The 26,007-nt window shown below is 36.1% G+C and overlaps 1 protein-coding gene across 2 annotated transcripts; it reads left to right on the top strand.

Moving 5' to 3' along the window:
- The first annotated feature begins 4,973 nt into the window (after nucleotides 1–4,973).
- Nucleotides 4,974–25,174, top strand: C1D (C1D nuclear receptor corepressor). Of its 2 annotated transcripts, none has more exons than XM_045446288.1 (5): nucleotides 4,974–5,045; nucleotides 19,348–19,494; nucleotides 20,218–20,284; nucleotides 20,592–20,647; nucleotides 23,546–25,174. In XM_045446288.1, the coding sequence occupies exons 2-5, from the start codon at nucleotides 19,357–19,359 to the stop codon at nucleotides 23,708–23,710; spliced, it is 426 nt and encodes a 141-aa protein (XP_045302244.1). In that variant the 5' UTR covers nucleotides 4,974–5,045; nucleotides 19,348–19,356; the 3' UTR covers nucleotides 23,711–25,174. The 2 variants fall into 2 exon arrangements, with proteins under 2 accessions (XP_045302244.1, XP_045302245.1); XM_045446289.1 differs by lacking the exon at nucleotides 4,974–5,045 and adding an exon at nucleotides 15,432–15,587.
- Nucleotides 25,175–26,007: the final 833 nt, after the last annotated feature.

The raw sequence follows: 26,007 nt of genomic DNA, 5'->3' as shown, positions 1-26,007 counted from the left end.
ATTAAGATTTTGCAGATTTTATAGACTAGGCACAGAGTGCTTAACTGAATCACACATGTCCACACCATTGATGAGGACTGATTTCTGAGTCATGGATCATCTAAAAATGCCCTTTCCCTTTACATCCTTGATTGTCATTCCTTGATCACTATTCTTCATGTGGGAATGGCAGGAGCCACAAAGCTACATGCAATTCATAGAATTGATTCATTCTGAGTAATAAATATATTTATTTTCATTATGCCTATAAACATTGATTTTTCTTTTTTTTTTGGAGGACGTTATTATGTGGCAAGGTTTCAGGGTATTTTTAAGGAGTATGACAGGAATCAATTTCTTAAATAAGCACTGAATTATCAGTTATTTGTTCAATTGGCTAATTCTAGGAAGGTTTTAAAATCCTGTCTTTATTCCATTTTTTAAAGAAGTTTTTAATGTTTGTTTATTTTTTGAGAGAGAGAGAGAGAGAGAGCATGAGCAGGACAGGGGCAGAGAGAGAGGGAGACACAGAATCTGAAGTAGGCTCCAGGTTCCGAGTTGTCAGCACAGAGCCTGATGTGGAGCTCAAACTCACGAACTGTGAGATTATGACCTGAGCCAAAGTTGGATACTTAACCGACTGAGCCACCAGGTGCCCCTATTCCATTTTTTGATGTAAATAACTTAGGAAAATAAAGCACTGTGAAGTGAAGATGAGTGTTATGGTCTGAATGCTTGTGTCTGCCCTAAAATCATATGCTGAAATCCTAATGCCCAAGGTGATGATACTAGAAGCTGGGACCTTGGTGGGGTGATTAGGTCATGAAGGAGGAGTCCTTATGATGGGATTAATGCCCTTTTTAACAAGGTCTGAAAGAACTCTCTTCTGCCTTCCCTAAGTGAGGACACAAGAAGTTGACAGCCTAACACTGGAAGACAGCCTTCACCCAATCTTACTGGCACCCTGATCTCAGACTTTCAGACTCCATAATTGTGGGAAGTAGCTTTCTATTGTTTATAAGGCATCCAGTCTGTGGCATTTTGTTATAGCAGTGTGAAGGGACTAGGACAATAAGGGAAGAAATGTAACTTTTTTGTGTATTTAGAATGACTTATGAGCTGACAACCTAGCTTAAATTTTCCCATTCCACCAGATGTTTCAAATGAATCAAATATTCTTTGACACCCAGAAAACAAAACCAAACAACAACAACAACAACAACAACAACAACAACAACAAAAAAGGAAAGGAAGGAAAAAGCACAAGAGGAAGTGGGAAGTGGTTTATTTATTTAGGTTATTTAGATAAACAGTAGAGATGGCAATAGCATCAATTGCTTATTCCCTAGAATCTCTTACCCTTGGCTTCAAGATAGAATACTCTTAACATCTGGGTATTCTTCCAGGGTGTCATGAAATACTAATGACCTCCCCTGCGCTAAGCCTAATTTGCTCCTAAATTCTTATTGTCTGGAATATTTCTGTTTCTTATAGCAGGAGTCAAATCAGGTGGAGTTAGATTGCAGATTGTCTTCTGAGCTAGCAAGTCAGGGCCCCAAGTGGAGCCGGGCATACATGCAGGGATTTCCATCCTTTAGTACCTACCTGTCTGAGCAAAGCTTACTCTCCATCAGTCCCTCTCCTGCAAGGCTGGAAGATGAGTGGAGTGTGGGGAGGCTCAGTGGCAGAGCAGCCTCACCTGCTTATTTATTCTCACTATCCAGCCTGAGAAGAAGGGAGAGAGTGATTTGGCTACTTTTGGCTCAATGATTAAAAAATGAGATTAATGAATGAGAACATGCTTCCAAATGCTGGTGTGGACAAGTTCAGTTATTTTTTAATTCATGATATATGAAACAAAGAGAGAAACAAAGCTTACTACTGTAATTGTTAACGTTAGTATAATCTGCAGTTTACTTTTCAAAATTGAGGGAGGGCATTGGGGTGGCAACAGGCAATATTCTGCAAAGTAATATTTCGCAGAACATAGACCATAACCTGTGGTAATTTTTTCATCCCAGTCCTTAAAACTCACAAACAAGATGGGAATTTTGTAAACAACCCACCCACAGAGCAAAACTGCTACGTTTCAGAGAAGGCTCTTCCTCTCTGGTCTCCCATCCATCTTCCTTCCTCCTGTCCTTCCTCCCTCCCTTTCTTTTCCTCTTTCTTTCTTTCTTTCGTTCTTTCGTTCTTTCCTTCCTTCTTTCCTTCTTTCTTTCTTCTTTCTTTCTTTCTTTCCTTCCTTTCTTCTTTCTTTTCTTCCTTTCTTTGTATTTTACATTTAGCAACTTGTAAGAATAATACAATACACTCTCTCATACCATTCACCTAGATTCACCAATTATAAACCACTTTGCACATTTGATATCGCTCTTCAATATAATTACTATTATTGTTACTATTAGTATTTTTCGAAATCATTTGAGAGTAAATTGAAGACAACATGGCCCTTTACCCCTAATCTAAATATTTTAGCATGCATCTCTTGGGAGCAAGAACATTCTCTAACATAATCATAGTGCAATTTTCAAACACAAAACATTTAACATATATTTAATACATATATTTAATTTTATATTCAATATAAAATCTATATTCAATTTCACCAATGGCCCCAATGATATTCTTCATAGAGTTTTTCTTCTTCACTGATTTGGGATTCAATCCAGGATCATGCATTGCCTTCTGCTGCTGTGTCTCTCTAGTTTCTCAATCTAGGACAGTTTCTCTTTTTTTCCTTTCATGACATTAACACTTCTGAAATAGAATTTTTTTAAAGAATGTCCCTCACTTTGGGTGTGTTTAATATTTTCTGAGGATCAGATTCAAATAATGCTCTTTTGGCAGGAATAATACATTAAATGATGGTGCAGTATTTCTTAGTGCATCATGAAAGGAGGCATGTGATGTCAGTTTGTCTCATTAGTGGTACTAAAATAGAACAACTGGTTCTATATCTAACAGATTTTGCTATTGTAAGATTACCATTTTTACTTTCATAATTCAAAAATAGTCTGTGATGAAGTGTTTTAAGGTGGTGTAAATGTCCACCTCTAAATCAAACTTTCACCTAATAGTTTTAGCATCTACTGATGAATCTCACCTGAGATTATTATTATGCTGGCTGTAACAGTGATCTTCGTATGTTATCATTCAGAAGTTAGAAAAAAATTATAATATTTTACTCTGATATTAATTGGGAGCCTGATTTTGTGATACATAGTTTGAATACTAAGATCTAAGAAACTCCCTAAATTCAACATCAGAATTTTCTTTTTTGATCAACACTGGAATTTTCTCACTTCCTTCTTTTTTAGAGATAATATTGTATAGTGATAATTACTGTTACTAATAATTAATGTTTATTAAATGCTTACTCTGTGCTGAGCACTGTGGAAAGCACTTTTGGTGTCTCATTTGACACACAGTTATTATTAGACTCTATTTTCCCCGATGAGAATATTAAGGATCAGAGGCTAGTAACTTGCCTAGGGTCACATAGCTAGTTTGTCCCAGCTACTTTTGCATACCCTGCCATTATTTCTACTGTGAAGTAATAAAATGGGAATTGATCTACTCTGGGAATGTTGTCAGTGCCCTTATCTTCCAGTTCCAAGGCCAGCTATATTGTTATATATCGAGTCTCTTTCCTTGCAGCCAAGAGCTGGAGTATTCACTAGGACTGAGGTGAATTCAGCCTCTTGATGTGAAATGGAATAAAAGAAACTGTGAGGTAGCATAAGGCAGTGGTTTTCAAATGCTATCCGGAGGCATTCCCCCCCCCCCCCCCCACTCCTGTGACGGGGGATTTTGGATAACTTTTTTTTTCTTCTCCTCCCCATTCCCCTACTCCCGCCAGTTTTATTGAGATATAGTTGACTTATAAAACTGTACCAGTTTAAGGCATACAATATAATGACTTCATATATCTATGTCTATATCTATCTATATCTAAAAAGTTAGGAATATAAAAATGATGCTGTTAATCACTTATAGTAGTCCCGACCTCATCCTTAGAGAATATGGTCCAAGACCCAGCAGCACCACCCCACCCAACAGCTCCATGCCTGAAACTGCAGACAGTACTGAACCCTATATATACTATTTTTTCCTATACACACATACTTGTGATAAAGTTTAATTTGTAAATTAGGCACACTAAGAGATTAACAACACTAGGAATAAAATAGAACAATTATAACAATATACTGTAATAAAAGCCATGTGAATGTGGTCTCTCAAAATACCTTATACTCACCCTTCTCGTGATGGTGTGAGATGGCAAAATGCCCAGGTGATGAGATAAAGTGACATGAATGATGCAGGCATTGTAATATGGTGTAAGGCTACTATTGACCTTCCAATAATTCTTCAGAAGGAGGGTCATCTGCTTCCAGACTGAGGTTAACCTCAGGTAACTGAAACCAAGGAAAGTGAAACCATGGTAAGAAGGACTACTACTACATTTTCAATTAACAGTTTTTCCTCTCATATACTGGCTGTATTTATTAAAATATAGTTTTGTTCATTGAAACTAATAATGAAAAATCTGCACTCGTATTTTGCCTTTTCCCCATTTTTGAAGAAATTCATTTTTTGCTGTATTTTACGAAGACATTTTTAGCGATGAATTGTAAAAATAAAGAACCTGTGCTTTCGCCACAGATAACTTGGGAGTCCGCTCTAGAAGGTTAATTTTGAGGTGGGCGAAGGGAGTGTAGTAAGAACCAGGGTCCCGGAACCAGCTTAAACAAAAATAAAAACCTGACCAAAGCTTTAGCAACTAACATCGTTTTCTGGTTCAATACGCTCAACTTGTATTACGGCGGGTGTCCGCCGAGTACAAACCTAGTAAAAAGTAACCGCTTCCCGCCGCAACTCCTTGCACAGCTTTGGCACGAGGCTCTTGAGAGTTTAGGCTAGGGAAAAGGAGCCAGCGGGGCGGGGCGAGCAGCGTGAGGTTATCAAAGAGCGCCGCTGGCGCCCGGGATAGAGCCGGCGCCTCATTGACGTCACCACTGCTCGACTGCTTTTCCCGGAGACCGGAGTAGAAGGCCAGCGAGGTATTATTCGAAGCTGGGGGTTGAGTTTGTCTCGTGTTTCTGCAAAAGTTCGCTTCTTCTGGGAGTCCCCCTTTCTTCCCCTGGCTGACTGTGAGGAGCGGGTCGAGCTGCGTAGCCTTCGTGAATGCGTTCCCTCACACCCGAGCGTTGGGGGCAGCATTGCTTCAGGCCCTCCACTTGGGCTTGCCCTGCGGCTGCTTGCTGGCTTTGGCTAACCTTGGACCCTTACTTCTTCCTCTTGATCTGGCCTTTACTTTTTTCTTCTCAGCTCCTCCTATCAAATATTGGAAGGCGAAGGAGAAATTAAATAACTTAACAATTTTCAGCTGCCGTCAAATCTTGTTTAGGGAGGAAGGCCAAAGTGGGAAGTGTAGAGGAGTAACTTTACTGTGTTATCCACATTTTTCATTCACATATATGATCACCAGCTGCCTGCCGCTGCAGTATTAGCCTGCTTGAGTCGGTAGGCTAATCTCGATTTAAAGGTGAAATCCAGAGTGGGTACTCAAGAAAGTTTTCCTTTATGCCTCAGGAAGAAGGTTGGGTGCGATTCAAACTTCTGCTTAAAATTATCTTTAATGTCTTCCTGTGTGTTGACCGCAGTTCAGTTTTTGCTTGATGAAGATGTATGTGTCCCGCTTATTAACCTCTTTGGACTGTCTGATAATATACTGAAGTGAGAAGTAATTGTATGTTGACGTTGGTTCCAAAAATGTTGGATCCGAAAAAAAAATCCGACAACTATTGAAATTGAGAGAACTGTTTGTGATGGGTGGAAATGCCAGAACTCATTGTTTTGTTGAAAGATAAAATAATGACAGTGTGAACAGTGGTTTTCCAAAATGCTATAGGATGTTATAGCTCCCTCCAATAGCTATGTTGTATGTATCACAGTACAGAGGTGATACAGTTTTTCATAACTGCTTTTAGTTTTTAGATGGTTCTTTATATGTGTTATCTCAGCTACTGTTTCCAAACAGTTGACCCTTCAAGTTTGGCTTTGAATAGTCCACATTGGATTAGGGTATTTGATCATTTTCACTTTAGTAAAATAATAACTACTACTACTAGCTACTAGTGATAACTGAACCATGCACTGTTCTAATAGTTTTACCAATATTATTCATTTAACTTTCACAATAGCCCTATATACTGTTACTCTTTTAAAGATGGTAATATTGTAATAAGCAAATTCCGTGGTTTTGGAAGGTAGTTTTGCTGCTTCATATCTATAAATTTGAAAATATTTTGAGTTAAACATTAACATTAAATAATCAAAGTAAATTCATTACAATCTGATGTAATTATTCGTCTCAATCTTGAGCAACCTTTTGTAATTTCTATCTTTTTCTGTTATCGGGCTTTGGGATAAGTTTTTTTTAAGTTATTTATTTTGAGAGAGAGATAGAGAGCAAGCTGGGGAGGGGTAGAGAGAGAGAGGGAGACTGAGTAACAAGCAGGCTCCATGCACTGTTAGCGCAGAGCCTGATGCGTGGCTCAAACTCAGGAACCATGCATGAGATCATCTGAAATCAAGAGTCTGACGCTTAACCAACTGAGCCACTCAAGCGCCCCTAAATTTGTTTTTTAGAGGTTAACACCTTTAAAAAGAAAAAAGTTAATCTTTTCTCGGGGATTTTACTGTAAGTTTGAAGGAAAATTACAGGTGGTACTAACATGGGTTGTCTGCCAAAGGAGTGATATTATTGACGGATTGTTCTATATATGTTTCACCGTTATTTTCTAAGAAAATGCAGTGCAAAAAGGTCATTATGGTAATAGAATTCTGGTGTGACATCTGCAGATGTCCTCTAGTTCCAAAAAATTATAAATTGGATTTTTTTCTGGCTTAGTTCATAATTGTATGTAACTCTGCTTAGCATAGGAATGGAAATAGTCCTAGAATGTACTTTATGGTACATTTTTCTTTTGGATTCATGTGGTGACTTTCTAATATCTTTAAGTATAAATTCTAATCTGATATTAAGATTTTCCAAAATTTGTCTCCAGTTTACTTTCATTTAGACAGTTTTAGACAGTTAACAGATAGTTACGAAGTACCTAATATGTGTCAAGACATTGTTAGTCACATGCAGATGCAAATGTCATGCAACATGAATCCCACCTTGAAGGAATAGCACAGAGGATACATAACCAGTGGAATGTTTTGAGTAAAGGACTGACATGATCTGATTTAGGTTTTTAACAGGATCACTCTGGCTGCTGTGTTAAGAACAGATTGTTGAAGAGTGGCATAGGCAAAGCCAGGAGACTAATTAGGAAGGTGTTGTAATAATTCACATGAGATTATAGCAGCTTCATAATCTCATAGGGTGGAAAGAAATGAATATGGTGAGTAGCAGTTCAATTTTGAACGTATTTTGTAGGTAAAGCTAACAGATTTGTTTATGGATTAAATGTGGGTTGTAAGAGTAAGATAATTGTCAGGGTATGGGACTTGAACAACTAGAAGGGTGGAATAGCCATTAACTAAGAAGTGAAAAACTATGGGAGGAGCAGGCTTGTGGGGGAAGATTAGGAGTTCAGTTATGACATACTATGTTTGAGATGTCTATTAGTCATCCAAGTTGAGATGTTGAGTCTACCAAGTCTGGAGTTCAGTGGGAGTAGCTCATTGCTAGAAAAGAACATTTGGGAGTTGTCAGCAAACAAATGGTATTTAAAATTGGGAGACTGGAGATAATCACCAAAGGAGTGAATATAAACAGAAAAGAACGTAGTATAAGACCTGAGTCCTTAGGCATTTTAGCCTTTTTAGGTTTGGGGAGATGAAGAACTAGCAAAGGAGACAAAATGAATAGCTACTGAGGAGCAGGGACAGTTTTGAGAATCTAGTGTTGTGGGATTCAGGGCCGAGTAGTGTGTTCATTTTTGTCAAAGGTAATGAATGGATGGGTCATTTGAATCTTGATCTTTGAATTTATCAAGATACATGAAAATGTGTATGATTGATGGATATATGATAACTAAGTCTGGAGAACCATGACAGTAAAGAAGAAGGAGAAAAGGAGACGAAATTACTCCTTTATAGAGGAGAGGGCATTTGATGTTGGTTTAAAGAATTAATGTTTCACTGGGCTCACAATACAGGGGATGGAGTATAAGGACAGGTATTCAGAGCAGAGGGAAAGGCTTTATTTACTTCTTTCCCTTCAAGGCCATACCTCCCAGGCTGCTGTTTTAAAGATACTTTTGCAAGTCCTTTCCTTTGTGTCCATTAGCCAATTCCTGCATTCTTGGTAATTGTTCTTGCCCTAGGCCTACTGAACGCTGCTAAAGAAATTCACAAAACCCCAACCAGGTCTTCTCTCAGTTGACTGACAATTCCTTTATTTATCCTTATCTTAGCACGGAATCTACGATGCCATGTAAATGAGTAATATTCACTGAACGTTTACTACATGCCAGGCACTAAGGATTGATTCTGAGTAAAGACTTGCCCTGTATGAAGCTTACAGTCTAGTGTGGATGATGGACATTAATCAAATAATTGCAGAACTATGAAATTACAACAATGATAAGGAGAAAGAAGGATGCTGTGAGACTGTACCTAGTGGATATGAGGGGTGAGGGAGCGGAGTTAAGCAGGAAAAAAATCATGGTGGCTGGGAGTCCTCGCAATTCTAGGAGTTCTAGGGATAGCACACATCCAGAAAGGTTTTTGTAATGTGAGAAGAGGGAGAAAATGGCCTCATGGTGGCTAGAAAATTTATGTGTACAGAAGGAAATCTCTTCATGTGTTTCTTTGAATATAATAGAGCTAAAGAATGTAGCTCTGATTTTAGCTGCTAAGTTGGGGAAATGACATTTTTATCTGGTATATTTCTGGATGAAGTAAATTTCAAAGAATTGAAAAACTTATATGTAAACATAGATAATTATTATAATATGTTATGTATATTATTGTTTGAAAATAATAATTCTGAGAGTATAACATAAAATGTGCTCCCTACCTTCCTGCTTTTTGGTTTCCCAGGAGTAGCCACAGTTAACAGCTTCTTTTTAAAGAAATTTACAGGGATATACAAGTATGCCTCCATACTCATATATCTTTTTCCTTAAAAACAAATGAGTGTATTATATGTGCTGTTCAGTTTTTGTTGACTTAATATATCTTAGGAATCTGAGCTCTACTTTATACCTTTTCATGGCATCAGAGTATTTTATTGAATGAATAGATCATAATTTATTTAACCAGTTCTTGTTAATGGGCATGTAGATTGTTCCCTGCTTTAAAGTTTCAGTATTTTAGAGTGTTGCAGTAGATGTCCTTGAACATTATCTTTGGGAAAATGTACTCTTTGGGAAGTAAAACTGCTGGGTCAAAGAATTTGTACATACAGAAGCACATTGCCAAATTCCTGCCACCCCCCATACTCAATTTACACTCCAGTTAATAGTGAATGAGAGGCTGTTTCTCCCCACCTTTGCCCATATTAGATACTATCAATCTTCTTAATTTTTGCTTGTTTGACAGATGAAAAGTGGCATTTTGTTTTAGCGATTTATGTTTCTTTAATTATAAGATTAAGTAGCTTTCTTTATGTTTATTGGTCATCTGGATTCCTTTATATGTGAACTGCTGATTTTCTTTGTTCATTTTTCATTTGGATTACAAGTATTCTTTTTGTTGTTAAGTTGATTTGTAGAGGTTCCTTTTTATCTGTCTTTGTTGCAAATATTTTCCCTAGTTTTATATATGACTTTAGACTTGATTTGATGGTTTGTTTATTCATTTTTGCATGCATTCATTTTTAGGAGAGGCAGATAAAGTATACAGCATCAGGATTTTTTTAGAAGGAAATTTGTGACATTATTGAAATAATTAGACACTCTAGAATGTCAGCCTTTGTTGGAAATGTCAGTAATAAACACCTCATTTGAGGCCACAGGGTCTGTTTTGTTTTTATAAGCTTTGTTCAACAACTATCACAGATCTGGTGAGCACACCCAGTGACCTAGCTTCTCATTACCCCCAATTACATTTGGAATTGAAGTGAGATATAGTAGAGCTGCTTAAGTATTCTAGACCATACTTTCTATTTAGGTGTTTTTAAATTTATGAACTGAGTTATATTCTAAATGTTAATTTGTGAGTTAGCTATCTAATTTCACTATAGAAATAATGTACATAGGTTCTTATCTTGACTCTCAAAGTATAATTAACTCATGAAGGCTAGCTTTTTTTAAAATGCAAATTCAAGATGTCTTGTAATTTTATCCCTATGTACTTAAGTATGCACCCTTAAATAAGGATATTGTCTAATATAACTATAATGCCATTTGCATAGCTGAGTTCTTTTTTTGTGTATTTTTTGTTGTTGTTGTTGTTTATTTTGAGAGAGAGGAAGAAAGAGAGAGAGAGGGAGAGAATCCTAAGCAGGCTCTGTGCCGCAAGTGAAGAGCCCAGTGTAGGGCTCGATCCCACAAACTGTGAGATCATGACCTGAGCTGAAATCAAGAGTCGGAGGCTTAACCAACTGAGCCACCCAGGCTGAATTCACCTCATAGCTGATTTCTAATTTCATAGCAAAATTATCAATGATCTGTTAGTGTCATCTAACACCTGATCCATGTTCAGATTTCTGTCTCAAAAATAATCTTTTTACACATGATTTGAATCAAGATCCAAACAAGGTCTACATATTCCATTTGGTTGTTAGCTCTCCCAGATCTCTTTAATCTCTTCTTCCTCTACCTCCTCTCCCTTTTCTTAGTTTTTCTTCATCCCATTTATTTGTTACAGAAACCAGGTCAATTGTCCAGTAGAGTATTTCTTATTCTAGATTTGTCTGTTTGCTTTCTTGTGATGTTGTTAACTTGTTTCTCTATCCTCTGTATTTCCTGTAAAATGGAAGTTAGCTTTAAGGGCTCAATTAGGTTCAGATTCAACTTTGTTTGGGGATGTTGGTCATGCTATAGAGATGGTGCTGTGTACATCACATTGCTTAACATCAGGAGATTCATAATTTGTTTGTGTCCTACTTTCAGTGATGTGAAGATTGATCCCTAGGTTTAAGTAGTGACAGTCTCGGGGCCTGTGGGTGGCTCAGTTGGTTAAGCGTTCAACTTCGGGTCAGGTCATGATCTCACGGTTTGTGAGTTTGAGCCCTGCGTTGGGCTCTGTACTGACAGATCAGAGCCTGGAGCCTGCTTCAGATTCTATGTCTCCCTCTCTTCTCTCTCTGCCTCTCCCCTGCTTGCACTCTGTTTCTCTCTGTCTCAAAAATAAATAAACGTTAAAAAAGAAATTAGTGACAGTCTCACCTCTCCATTGTCAACTTGCCCCTCACCCCTTTATCTGTCAGTGATTGTTGCCTGTACCTATAATTTCATTAGGGGTTGCAAAATGGTGATATATTTTTTTGTAATTTGTCATTCCTTCACATTTGTTAGCTGGAATTTGAAGTCTAGTTTTATTACTTGGGAATCTACAGTCAGGAATAACAAGACTTGTGGGGAAATTCTGTCAGAACAACAGCTTGTAATGCTAAGAATGTACCTTTTCTGCTATAGTTCTGGAGGCTGGAAGGAGTGTGATGGTCTTTTTGATGTGACAGCTTAGTGAGACTGCAGCCCCCAGATATTCAGTCCAATACCAACCTAGATGTTGCTGTAAAGGTATTTGTAGATGTGATTAAAATCCACAAATCAGTTGACTTTAAGTTAGAATATTCTAGATAAGCTGAGTGGGTTTGATTCAATCAGTTAAAAGGCTTTAGGAGCAGAGCTAAGGATTCCCTGACAAAACAGAAGTTCCACTTGTGGATAGCAGCTTCCTCTTGTAGCCAGGAGTTCCAGTATGCCCTTCCTTGATGGCCCGCCCTGCAGAGTTTGGAATTAGTTAGCCAGCTCCCACAGTTGCACAAACCTGTTACTTGCAATAAATCTCTTTATATATATCTCCTATTGGTTCTACTGCTCTGGGTGAGCTCTGGCTGGTACCAGGAGCAACTCCCCTGATTCCTGTTCTCTAAGAAAATGGGGTGGGGAGTGGTGGTAAGGGTCAGAGAACCTACTTTTTTTAGGGTGACCATATGACTTATTGTTCAAACTGGCACTTGTGGAAGAGAAATGGAGAGCTGGGCGGATGGCAGACTGAAACAACAGGTATAAACTGGGATTGTCCTGGGCAGATCATGACATAGTCATTCTGTGTGTCAGCCACTGGTGATACAACAGCAGTATGACACAGCCCCTTCAAGGAGCTTGTAGTCAAAGGGAAGTCAAGTACATCAACAGACATCACCAAATAGTGTTTTAGGTGACATGACAGCTTGTAGTTGTGTTTCTCCAGAGAGAATGGGAGGGTGGCACTCAGAGAAATCTTCACTGGCTGAAGTAAAACCTGATCTTACCTCCAAAAATAAGCAAGGTTTGAACAAAGTTAAGTGCAAAGAATGGTTAATGTACAGAGAACCATACAGGTGGAAGGTTAGAGTGGATGAGCATGGCACATCTGGAAAACTGCCATTGTGGCTGCAGCTATGGGATTGGAAGAGGAGGGTGATGAAAGATGAGGTTAGACAAGCAAGGGCCATGTAATAATAGACCTGGCATCCATACTGAGGGGATCGGGAACTTTTGCAGGATTTTAAGCAGGGGTGTACAATGATCAGAGTATCTATAGAAAAATCATTTTTTGTAACATCTCAAAATTGAGAGTGGAAAATATTGACAGTAGGGAGATTACTCAAAGGCTCTTGAAATGATCTAGCCAGTGAAAGTGGAGGAAAGCTTGTGGTGTAAGGACATTAAGGAGGCCAAACTGATGGGATCTAGGGCCTGAGGAAGGGGTAAGGGGTGATTCCTATGTTCCTGGCTGGACTGACCTCCCGGAAGTAAGAGAAGGGTAGCAGATAGGGGGATGGCTTCTGTTCTATGTGTGATGCTTTGCACCCCTCTTTTCTCCTGCCTGTACTGTGGTTTCCCTTACCACTGAGAGGAAGAAGTGACAGTAACATCCTATAGGAGTTACTAGGGGAGGGTCCCCCCCTCTCTCTGTGCTTTAGTCCCAACCAGACCTTAGAGATGGAAAGAGGCAAATTTTCTCATGTCCTCTTCCACTTCCACCTTTGCCGTTGGTACTTTAGAAGGAGGAGGTGAGGTGGAAGGGTGAGAAATACCTTTAGAACTTGGGAAGGAGTAAGGAGCAGAGGAGGGTGAGTTGTTTTCTTCTTTCTCTTCTTTGGGCATTTTACCATGTACAACTTTGGGCAAGTTATTGAATCTGAAGTAAGTGAGTATACTTAGAAGTGTCTGGCTCATAGGCAGTGATTTTCAAATGTTTGCTATTGCTGCTAATACCATACATGCATGGCGTCATCCTGGGATCTGAGTAACAAAGGGAACAGAGGGAAGTTTCTGCAGTTCTCTCCTTGTAACTTTTCCTGTGGAAAGAACAAATATTCAGGAACTGTCTGTGTAAAATGTTAGAAGAAATCATGAATTGGAGGGAATTTCTGATCATAGAAGAACCATTATTTTGTAGTCGGCCTTGCCTTTATTTTTTAGTTAGGAAAAAGGCAAGTGGTTCAGTTCATATTTAATGAGGGTAATTATTCTTACTGCCTTGCTTTCAGTGTTCACCCTCACCCATTTTAACAATAAATAACTACTTGTTTATTGGGGCTTAGGGACCAGGAATAATTGCAGGAAAAATCCCCATCATGATTCTAGGGAGGGAAATTATTCACTAATAGAAAAATTGGATGAAAACATTCACATTTAAATAAAGGCCTTTTTGTGTTTTTTATACTTGGAGTATTTGTTAAGAGCCAAAACACTTTGTTAAAATATGCCTTTATTTAAATTTAATGATTATTTTTATTACGATTTTAATACATGCTTTTTGAAATAACAAAATTTAAACAATCAAGAATGAAGAGTTAGAAAAATGAGTCAGCTTTGATCCTATTCCCTAATCTCTGACCCTTTTCAGAGAGAATGTCTCTTTTTTGTATATCTCCTTCCAGACCTTTTTCTTTTTTTTTCTTTTTTTTTTTAATTTTATTTTTTCCTTTTTTAAATTTACATCCAAATTAGTTAGCATATAGTGCAACAATGATTTCAGGAGTAGATTCCTTAGTGGCCCTTAGCCATTTAGCCCATCCCCCCTTCCCACAACCCCTCCTGTAACCCTCAGTTTGTTCTCCATATTTATGAGTCTCTTCTGTTTTGTCCCTCTCCCTGTTTTTATATTATTTTGTTTCCCTTCCCTTATGTTCATCTGTTTTGTCTCTTAAAGTCCGCATATGAGTGAAGTCATATGATTTTTGTCTTTCTCTAATTTTGCTTAGCATAATACCCTCCAATTTCATCCACGTAGTTGCAAATGGCAAGATTTCACTCTTTTTGATTGCTGAGTAATGCTCCATTATATATATACACCGCAACTTCTTTATCCATTCATCTGTCGATGGACATTTGGGCTCTTTCCATACTTTTGCTATTGTTGATAGTGCTGCTATAAACATGGGGGTGCATGTGTCCCTTCGAAACAGCAAGATAAATGCATAGTAGTGCAATTGCTGGGTCATAGAGTAGTTCTATTTTTCATTTTTTGAGGAACCTCCATACTGTTTTCCAGAGTGGCTGCACCAGCTTGCATTCCCACTTCCAGACCTTTTTCTACATATCTTTATATATACCGGTTTTTAGAAACAAGTGGCATATGTTAGATACATATTGTTTTGTATACAATGTTTTATGAATTTTTTCACCATTTCTCATTTGTGTTACTACATAAAGATTTACTTCTTTGTTTTTAATATTCTCTTGGATGGATGTGCTGTAATTCATTTAACTGTTTCCTTATTGATGAATATTTAGATTAGTATTTCCAGTATTTTGTTAGACATTTTTCATTCAACAAATGTTTATTGACTGTCGGGCAGTGCTAGTGAAAAAAACACAAAAATTTCTGCTCTCATGTAGTTCCCTTCTTTTGGAGGTGGCCAGGCAGTAAATGAATAAATAAGTCAGATGCTACTGAGGACTCTGAGGCAGAGGAGATAGGGAGTGCTGGGAGTGGGGTGTGTGCCTGTTAACATAGGTAGTCAGGAAAGGATTACCTGCAGGTGACCTTTGAGTAGAGATCTGATGAAGGTGAAGTATTGTGCTCTGAAGCTCCTGGTGAGGGAGAAGCATTCTAGGGAGGGAAGAAGAAGCACAAAGGCCCTGAGGTAGGGGCATACCTGACGTGAAAGAGCAATGAGGCTGTTATGGCCTGAGTGGAATGAGGAGATGAGGTCACAGAGGAGGTAGCAGAGAGGGCTTTTTAGGCCACTGTAAGTAAGGAGTTTGTCTTTTATTATTTTTTAAAATTTTTACTTAGAATTTTGTTTCTTTTTTATTTTAGAGAGAGCCCGCACATGAGCAGGGGAGAGGGGCAGAGGGAGAGAGAGAATTTTAAGCAGGTTCCACGCTCAGTGCTGAGTCCGACGTGGGGCTCAATCTCATGACCCTGGGATCATGACCTGAGCTGAAATCGAGTTGGACCCTCAACTGACTGCCACCCAGGTGCCCCAGATTTTGTTTTTTATTGAATGAGGTGTGGTGAACCTTTGAATGGAAATTTCCTAAACTATCAGAATGGAAACAAGGAGGTCATTTAGGAGGCTACTGTAACAGTCTGGGCAAGATACGGTGATGGCTTGAATTGACTTGGATCAGGGTGGTCTCAATAGAAATGGTAGGATGTGGTTGGATTCTAAATATGTCTTAAAGCTAGGGTGAAGGAGAAGAGTCAAGGACCACTCTGTAATTTTAGGTCTGAACAATTGGGAAGGTGGAGTTGGAAACACTACAGTAGGCAAGATTTGGCTTTGGGCACATTACATTTGAGAATCTATTAACATCAACCAGAGGTATTGAGTAAGCAGTTGAAAATATGATTTGGAGTTCAGTGGGGAGGTCAGGGTTGGAGATAAAGACCTGGGAGTCATCAGTATATTAATGCAATTTAAAGCCCTGAGCTCACCTAGTGAGTAAATTAGAGAGGAAAAGAGAATCAAGGACGCCTGTGGGCATTTCAAGGATAAGAGGCTGAAGATATGAGAAGGATGCTGCAAAGGAGACCAAGAAAGCAGCCATGAGGTAGGAGGGAAATCAAGAAAATGTGATGCCAAGGAAATGAAGAGAGTGAACAGTGTCAAGTGATGAGAACTGGGAATTGACCATTGAATTTAACAATGTGGCTGTGTGGATGACCTTGACGAGAGCAATTTGAATGAGAAGGAGGGGGCCTGATTGTGGCCGAATCAAGAAAGAATGGAAGGAGAGGAATTGGGACTGTTAGTGTAAGCACCTGTTTTGAGGGTTTGTTCTAAAAGCAATTGGAACTGTTATTATAAGCACTTCTTTCAAGGATTGGAAAATGAGGCTTTTGCTGGAGGGGGGATATGAAATCAAGATATTTCTTTTGTTGTCAAAGATGGAGAAATAAAATGTTGTAAGCTTATGGATAATGATGGAGCAGAGGGAAAAATTGATGCAAGAGAAAGTGGGAGAGATTGAGAGAAGAGTTCAAGGAGTGCATTTTAATAAATTTGTATGTATGTATACAGAAATTTCTCTAAGCTAGATTCTTAAGAGGATTTCCTGAGTCAAAGGGTATGTATGTTTAAAAAATCTGTACCAGTTTATATTCCACCTTCATTGTATACCCTTGCCAACATTGGACTTTGCTAATCTTTAAAATTATTGCCAGTCCAATGGGTGATACTTTTTTAATTTGTAGGAATTCTTTATAAAATTGAACTAATCCTTTTTTATATTCTGGCAAATATTTTCTCCCATGCGCTTTCTTGCCTTTTAACTTTGCTTACGGTATACTTTTACCATGTGGATTTTTTTTTCTTCCAGTTTTTATGTAGTTAAGTCTGTCATTCATTTCCTTTCATAGCATTTGTGTTTCATTTGGATTATGTAAATATTTTATATAATCTTTTAATAAGTTTATACGTTTGCCTTTTTAATTCATCTGGAGTTTATTTTTGTGTGTGTTATGAAATAGGTATCTAAGTTTTTCATCTTTTTTGTGTTCTTAAACAGTTAAATACTGTAAGAAGTAACTGTTGCTTAAAGGTTTAAAAGAAAATACCTAGATCTTCTAGGCTTGGAGCCTTTTTGAAGGGTAGATCTTTGACTTAAACATTTTCTTAATAATCTATTTGGTTTATGTACTTCCTTTTAGGTTAATTTTGGTAACTGATTTTGTTTTCCCTCAGCACCACATTCTTTTCAGCCAGATTTTCAAATTCATTGGCTTAAAATTCTACATAAAGAGAAGAAATATAAGTCTTCTTTATATTTGCAATATATCCTTTGTACTTACACCTGTATTTGGGCAGCAGATGCTGGATTTTTTCACAGATCTAGAGATTGGTTTAGCTGTTTTCAGCCCTCATGGCCCAGCTCTTATCTTATTGCCCTTCATCTTGGGGTTATTCTTACATTGTCCTTCTCTCTCTCTCTCTCTCTGTAGGGGATTTCTGGCTTCTTGGATTGCTTTCCTATCACTCTGGTCCCATTTGCTCTTTAGCTTACAAAAATTTGTACTGTTGAAGTCTGCTCATGGATACATGGCCTTCTTGGTTTCCAATATTACTATGGACTTATTTTTATATTTCTTCTGGCATTTTGGAGAGTTTTGGGGAGGGATCAGAGGCAAATGTAAATTTTCAGTTAGCTTTTTGAAATAGGAAGTCACAATTCCTTCCTGTGGGGTTTTCTTTTATCAGAGTTCTTTGTTTAATTGCTGGTTGCACAGTAGTTAGAGTGTAATTTTACAGCACAAGTAGTGATCATCAGATGGATTTCACCTTCTTTTTTTTTTTAAGTGAAACCAGATGTCTCAGCAGAATATACTTGTTGAATAGAAATGTTGATATATTGTCACTAAATATTCCAATAGTACTTTTTAAAGTTGTGACATAGGCATCATAACATTTAGAACTATAAGGGACTTTACAGATCATTAGACCAACTGTCTTATTTTATGGATGAAGTATTTGAGGCCCAGAGACTTTTCAGTGATTTATCTAAGGTGACAAAGTCAGTAATCAAGCAAGACAGAAAGCCCAAGTCTCTTTACTTCAATTCTGCTATGTTTTGCTCTTTCACACATTCTTGGAGGTTCTACTTAGCTTTGTAATATGAAAGAGGTATTTTCAGCTAATAAACTTTTTTTAAACCTAAAGATGATATGTATGGCTTGGGATTGCTTCTGAAATTTGGTCTTAGATATCATATTAAATACCTTGATGTGGATTTTGTTTTTTCTCACATAGATATTATATATTAAGATATAAATGTGAATTTTAAAAGAATGGGCTGTCAAGGTATACTCTGGCCTAAATGAAAACCATATAGTTTATTCCTCTGAAGTTTCCTCTTTTCTGCTTGTAGACTTTATGTGATTAATGGACTCTTTGAATTTGTTATTAATATTTTAAAGAGGCTTAAAGAATATATATATAGGCTTCAAAATGATTTTAGTGATAGTCATAAGATAATTCAGACCAAGGTTTTCAAATTTTTTAGTTTAATATACCATGCTGCTAGATCAACATCTAAATTTATGGTGCGCCTGAGTGGCTCTGGCGGTTGAGCGTCCGGATGAGTGTAGGACTTCAGCTCAGGTTATGATCTCGTGGTTCGTGGGTTTGAGCCCCATGTGTCAGGCTCTGTGCTGACGGCTCAGAGCCTGGAGCCTGCTTTGAATTCTGTGTCTGCCTCTCTCTCTGCCTCTGGGCTGTTCTCTCTCTCTCTCTCTCTCTCTCTCTCTCTGTCTGTCTCTCTCTCTCAAAAATAAACATTAAAAAAATTTTTTTTTTAATTTAAAAGGGCTAAAATATATGTTTTTGCTTTACTTGTGATTTTTCAGCAACCATAGAGATAGGATATACTCATCATACTTTCATTGCTTTGCTTGGTTTTTAACTTCAACAGAAAGTTTTTTAAATGTAGGACTTTGATTAATGATAATCCATGTTTGGTGGTCATGTCTTTTATTCTTGACAAACATTGAGGCTCTAATATGTACAGCATTAGTGGACTTGGGTGGGTTCTCTTCTCCCCTTGCTCACCTCAAACAATTTGAGGAGGGGAAGTTTGAAGGTAGTTGCTCTAGAATTATATTCTAAGATTTGTTTACTTATCTTCAGGTTTTACCTCTTGTAGCACTTTTTAAACACGTGATATGACGTATTGATTTTGTTTTTGTAAACTAAAGAGCAGTCTGTCTCCCATGAATTCTAAGAATTTAATTTTTTTACAGTTGGTCATAATGGCAGGTGAAGAAATTAATGAAGACTACCCAGTAGAAATTCATGAGTATTTATCAACATTTGAAAATTCCATTGGTGCTGTGGATGAGATGCTGAAGACCATGATGTCTGTTTCTAGAAATGAGTTGTTGCAGAAGGTATTTTAAAAATGTAATTTAGAAAACAGAGTGCTGTGTTATGAAAACATACAGAAGACATAGATTAGCGATGTGCTCCTTTTCCCCTTTATTTCAAGTGTTTGGGTATTTTTAAGGGGAAAAAACAAACCAGAACTTCAACTTTAGGAAATACTTCCTAACTGTATTTTTATTTTGACGTGGTTTTGAGAAAAAAAGGAGCACTCAAAACGTTCTTCTTGACAGACTCTGTCTTTGACCTTTTAAGTATTACAATGATGTTATCAGAGTTTCTGGAAACCCTATAGGACAAAAAGAGTAAATTGACTTTGACAGTCTAAAACAAATCTCATTATGTTTCTTCTGTCTTTGGTATTGCCTAAGCATTTTAGCCTGCCTCTTATACATAAATGCATCATGTACAGTGTTTACATTGATAAATTACTTTTGACATACAAAGCCCAGATCATAACTCCTGAAATTAAAATAATTGAAAAGAATTTTTCTTGGATTATACATATTCTTTGTCTAACTAAAGATGATACCTCGAAGTGAAAATTTGTGGGCAAAAATCTCTGGTTAACAATTTTTTTTTTTTGCAAATTATTTCAAGATCATTTGGTTATTGGATTATAGGAAGTGAAAGAAACATCTCTTTGATACATTGTATTTGGTGAAAGTTTAAAATATGTGATGTGTTCATTGTATGTACTTCTTTTCTCTCTCTCTTTTTTTATTAAATAGTTGGACCCCCTTGAACAAGCAAAGGTGGATTTAGTTTCTGCTTACACGTTAAATTCAATGTTTTGGGGTATGTATATTAATTTGGAGTTAATTATGAAGCAAATTATTATGTCAAAGGTGATTTCTTTTTTAAATGCTAGCAATTTATATATTGTTATACTTCATGGCAATTTTTATAGTCAGATATTTATTTCTTTTAAATCAGAATATCAGATGTCCATGAGCCGCATAAAATTTAATATTACATAGAGGTTAAATAAGATTTAATTTATCATTTTTTTTGTGATATTTCTTTTTTGTGAGTAACTAGAGTTTCTTTAATGCTCGCAATTAATATATATGCCATTTTGTTCCATGAAATCTTTGTCTTGTAGTTTATTTGGCAACTCAGGGAGTTAATCCTAAGGAACATCCAGTAAAGCAGGAATTGGTAAGATTGCAGTGGATTTCTTTTTATTTGACTGTTGTGGTATTCTTGAAGTCAGAGTCATAGTACTTTATCACACTAGTTGTGGAGAACAAAATTATTTAGAGTCCTAATTATGAAAGTGAGCCAGATTTCATCATGTCTTTAGTTTTTCTTTTCTTTGCCTTTGTCAGAGAATTTGTGTTCCATATATTATATAAATCTCTGGATGGGAGAATGTTACGATTCAAGTAATTATTTATAACTTCCATATTATTTATTCTATAAATTCTTGAAATCCTGTTCATCTCTACAACTGCCCCCCCCCCTTTTTTCTAAACTCTTACACAATTCTTAAAAGTATATTCTAGTTGATTTACTAGCAAAGACGGGAAAGTTTCTCCCCCACCTTTTCAATTCTTCCATTAATTCATTTTCTCAGCAGTAAAGAATCCAGTTCAGCAACAAAGCTAAAAGCTTTTTTGGCACCAGTTGTATGTGTACTGTCCAGTAATTCTGCATTAGTGACATATTTACAACCTGTAATAAATCTTCTAGGTTTGTCTTTGTATTCCATTTAGATGTATAAGTACAGTATATAAGGTCTAGTATCTTGAAGTTTTTGCTGACTTCAAAAATTAAATCATTCAATATGAAAGAAAAAATTAGAAATCAAACTTATGGTTACCTTCTTGACTTGGCTTTATGAATAAGAATATTAATACATTTATTCTTTGTGTTTATAAAATACAAGATAAATATGTGAAATACACTTGACACTGTATTATTATTTTTAAGTCTTAAGGTGTTGATATGTATGTTATTTACAACTTGCTAGAGTACTTGGTCATTTATTTACAAAAAAAAATGAGTAAACCAGAGCTCTTGTCTTAATTTTATAAAATAGGGAGTAAGACACGTTCTTCTTTTAAAGTTCTTGGGGGGAAAAACAAATTTATTTTTAATGTAGAAATTGTGAAAAATACTTACAGCAAAAATGTAAAACTATATGAGGCACAGATCTTGATTTGACCAGTGGTACTGGCTTTAAAATCTTAAGGAGGGTGCACTGTATGTATCATCTGTTTTCAATTTTCTGATATGGACTTTACATTTGTAAAGTTCCTCATTTTTCCTTAGCACAAAGTTATTTGTAGTATTTTAATACTTGATTCTTTCATCGGAAAAGGATAAAATTATTATCTTTTTTCTCCATCAGAACCCACTTTATGGAGGAGTACATTCATATTCTGGACGAGAGTTGGCACATAAAAAAGCATACATAAACCTATTCCCCTTTTCTGACCTTGTGACAGACATCGCTAATTGATCACAGAGTCAGCGTGTGAGAGGAAATCTATTTGTCATGTATATCATGAATGGGGAAGGGCATTGCAAATAGTCAGTTTATTTATTCAACAAATAATTGAGTGCTTACTGGAAGCCAGGCATTATATCCAAGTAAGATGATTCCTCTGTAAATAAAGCTGATAAATACCACTGCCCTTGCAGCAGATGCCAGTCTATCTAGTGAAGGGAGACAAGCATTTAACATAATAAGCAAATAATAAATATATGTGGTATGTAGTATGTTAGAAGTTATAGCTTATGGGAAAAAAAAATAGCGTAGGGTAAGGGGGATTGGAGTGCTTGAGTAGGATTCCATTTTATAATAACATTTCTTTTTTTACATTTATTTATTTTTGAGACTGAGAGAGACAGAGCATGAATGGGGGAGGGTCAGAGAGAGAGGGAGACACAGAATCCTAAGCAGGCTCCAGGCTCTGAGTTGTCAGCACAGAGCCCGACGCGGGGCCCGAACCCACAGACCGCGAGATCATGACCTGAGCCGAAGTCAGACGCCCAACCGACTGAGCCACCCAGGCGCCCCAAGTAGGATTCCATTTTAAATGGTAAAGGCAGCGCCTGTTAACGAGATTAACGTTTGAACCAACTGGAAGGGAGAGAGGGAGTGGCTATGTAGATATTTGAGGAAGATAACTCCAGGCAAGGCTGGAGTGGGTCTGTGTTGGGAAGACTTGGGCTTTTACTCTGAGAGAAATAGAAAACCATAAGAGGATTTTGAGCAGAGTGGTCAGCCTTTCACAATTAAAAAATTCTAGGGGTCTGCATTTTTCTGTGTAAATTTCTGTAACTATTTTGATTATTTTAATGAAACTGCTTTTCATCAGTGATCACTCATTTACTATGCTATTTTATGGCTCTCATCCCCTTTATTTAAATTTTCCAGTCAAAGTATAGAATAGCCCTTTATTCTGATTAATGGTCTTAGAAGATTCGAAGTGATATGGCACAACCTATTCTGTTTTTCACCTTGTAAAGTCTGATTAGAACTATAGTTTTCATCAGAAAGTATTGTGTGCTTATTGATCAAAAACTATGAAATTGAACAAAAGATTTTGTATTTTCATTTTGCTTATTTTAATTGTGATACTAGAAAGTACAATAAAAAAATAGTTAAGTACTACTTCATCCATTTCCTGTTTAGAAAAATTTCCAGTTTAATTTGTATGCTGCAAGTATATGAGAGCTCTATTTTATAGACTTCAGATACATAAGAGTTATTATGTGCATTTAGGTTAATGCTAAGTTAAATATATAACCACACATAAACAATTCAATGTTTATCTCTGTAGTGATGTCTTAGTCTAGTTCTCCCTCTTTTGAAACATCAAAACACTTCTGAAATGACTTTTTAGTGTCTATTCCCCCCCAGACTATGAACTCCAGGAGAGCATGGAGCATGTTTATCCTATTCACTTGCACTTACTATCACCACTCAATAGGCAATAAATACATATCTGTTGAATTTAACTGAGGTATAGTATAATAAAACTTAGTGGTGGTGAACAGCTTAGTAAATCTATTGCTTTCTTTTCTTCTTTTTTTTTAATCTTTAAGGAAAGAATCAGAGTATACATGAACAGAGTCAAGGAAATAACAGACAAGAAAAAGGCCGGCAAGCTGGACAGAGGTGCAGCTTCAAGATTTGTGAAAAATGCCCTTTGGGAACCAAAACCTAAAAATGCATCCAAAGTTGTCAATAAAGGAAAAAGTAAAAATTAGCCTTTTAGTTTTGATGTACACCTATTGAAAAAGTACATCATTTTTATTGTTTTCCATAAAATAGATGATTATGTGGCAATACAAGGTTTAAATGTATTCCTTACTGAATTCATATATAAAATTTACATTTTAAATTTGTAATGCTAAATATTTTTTCCCCAGAAAGATTGTTATCTTTATTGATTTTCCTATAGACCACTATGAGATTTTTAACACTGTGGAATATTTTATATTTATAGTTTATCATCTTTCTTGACAAGACTCTTATTTCCCTATACAGGTCAATCTTTCAAGTACCATTTTATAAGCAACTATGAAATTTAAGTTAAATGTTTTTTGTAAACATTTGTCTATTTTAAATGAATAATGACTTTATGAAGTATGCTATCTGAAGGCTGAAGTTATAAATACATCTGTTTTCACTATATAATATTAAGAGAATGAAATGACTTAAATGTCCATTTGTTTCTATGTTGTTACTTCATGTTTTCATGATTTTGGGAATTACTATTTTCTTTTGATATTTGAAGTGTGAAATTAAGACTTTAAGGTTATATTTTTATTCTTGGCAATTTGCCTCTATGTCCCATTTAAGGTAAAATATATTCTCATTAACTTCAGATGGGAAATGAGGTTGTATATTGATGGCTGAATTTTGGCATAATAGCTATATCCTATCAATAAAGGCTGTAAAGTTTGTATAGCTGACTGTTTATTTTTCTCTTTTGTATAAATTTGCCCTTGAAATTAGGAAGATGGGTTTTAGAAATCATTAGGAATAAATTCATGAGTTTTTGTTCCTTCTGCATTATGGCCATAGTTCTCTTGGTCTCACTTTTTCAGATTTTTGGATTACATGTTTTTGAGGTGATATCAAGTACATACAAGTATTTTGAAACAACTTCCTATGTTATATAATGCCACTTAAGGGGAAGAGAAATCCAGAAGAGATTATATTGTGTTTATATCCTGATTTATTTTTGTGGAATATTTGTCACAGAGAATTATATGTATTAAAATTTTTTTAATGTCTAAGTCCTTGAACTTTAATTATATGCTCTTAATGCTTTCAGTCTTTGAGTCCACATCATTATGTATAGGAATGCCAAGTACAGTAAAGTACTTTAATTTTTGAAAAAGAAGTTGTTAAAATTTTCTGTGTGATTAATTCTCCATAAGTAACCTTGAATAAATGGATTTCTTGATTTATGGTATAAGATATTGGAAACGGTCTTAAAATGTAATGGATTTTGTAAAGCATGTTGAACTCTTTCTATGACACATGAAGAGGAAGTCACTGATAGATGCAGAGTCTTTTGGCTCAGTTGTCAAGACAGTTTTTGAAGTGGAAGAACATTTATAGTTATTTCATTCCTTCTTTCACCTTCATCCTCTCAAATTTTGAGCTTTTTTGAAAAGTAACTTCTTCATGACAGAAATAAATGTTCTTATGACCAAGTGTAATATATATGTGTTGTTTATTACAAAGGAACTTATAACTTGAATTTTTGTATATTTTCTAATTTCATAAAAAAGTTAAATGAAAAATGTCATACAGTTACAGAAAATCATTTACCAAGTTATTGGTTTGTGAAAATCCAACTTTTAAATTCTGTTAAGTTGGAGTTTCTTAGTGAATAATTCTTTCAGTGTTTTATTTAGTAGAAATAAACAGTTTGAGCGTATTCCATTTTAGTATGTAGAATTTGAAATACTTATTACCTGGCACATAATAAGGAGCTGAATGGTAGTAGTGCAGTGGGTTTTATTTTCATTTGTTTATTCATTTCACAAATATTTAACGACATTTATTTACATTGCCAAATACGATGCTAGGTTCCACGGAAGACAACTCAAGCCTTTATTCTACTTTTATAAAGTGTTATGAAAGAAGTAGTCTTTTTGTTCGCTTTTTCAGAGTTACTAGAAAATTTATGACAAATTGTGCTCATTAACCTTAGTCAGAACCATAAAGGGTGATGGGTTGATCTATTTGACTATGGTACAGTTATTGTTAACATAGTTTTTTTCCAAATGACAGTCTGCTCTAAGTTTAGATGTTAATCACATCTTTTATTACTCTCTTTGGGAATTAACAAGTTGGAGAGGTTATAGCTATAGATATTTTTAAGATTAGAATTATAGACTATTAATCTAATACTAAATAATGAGATTTCGTTTTTTAATATTATTTTAAGTACAATTTTCTTGTTTCATAGTTGCAGGATGGGAATTCATTTTAGTAAAGTAGAATATGTTAAGAGGAAAATTGAAGGATGAATTATGGTTTACATTCC

The sequence above is a fragment of the Leopardus geoffroyi genome, chromosome A3 (genome assembly GCF_018350155.1).
Source record: "Leopardus geoffroyi isolate Oge1 chromosome A3, O.geoffroyi_Oge1_pat1.0, whole genome shotgun sequence".
Taxonomy (NCBI): domain Eukaryota; kingdom Metazoa; phylum Chordata; class Mammalia; order Carnivora; family Felidae; genus Leopardus; species Leopardus geoffroyi.
Note: the sequence above shows the minus strand (reverse complement) of the source record. Positions and strands in the feature narration are given on the sequence as shown.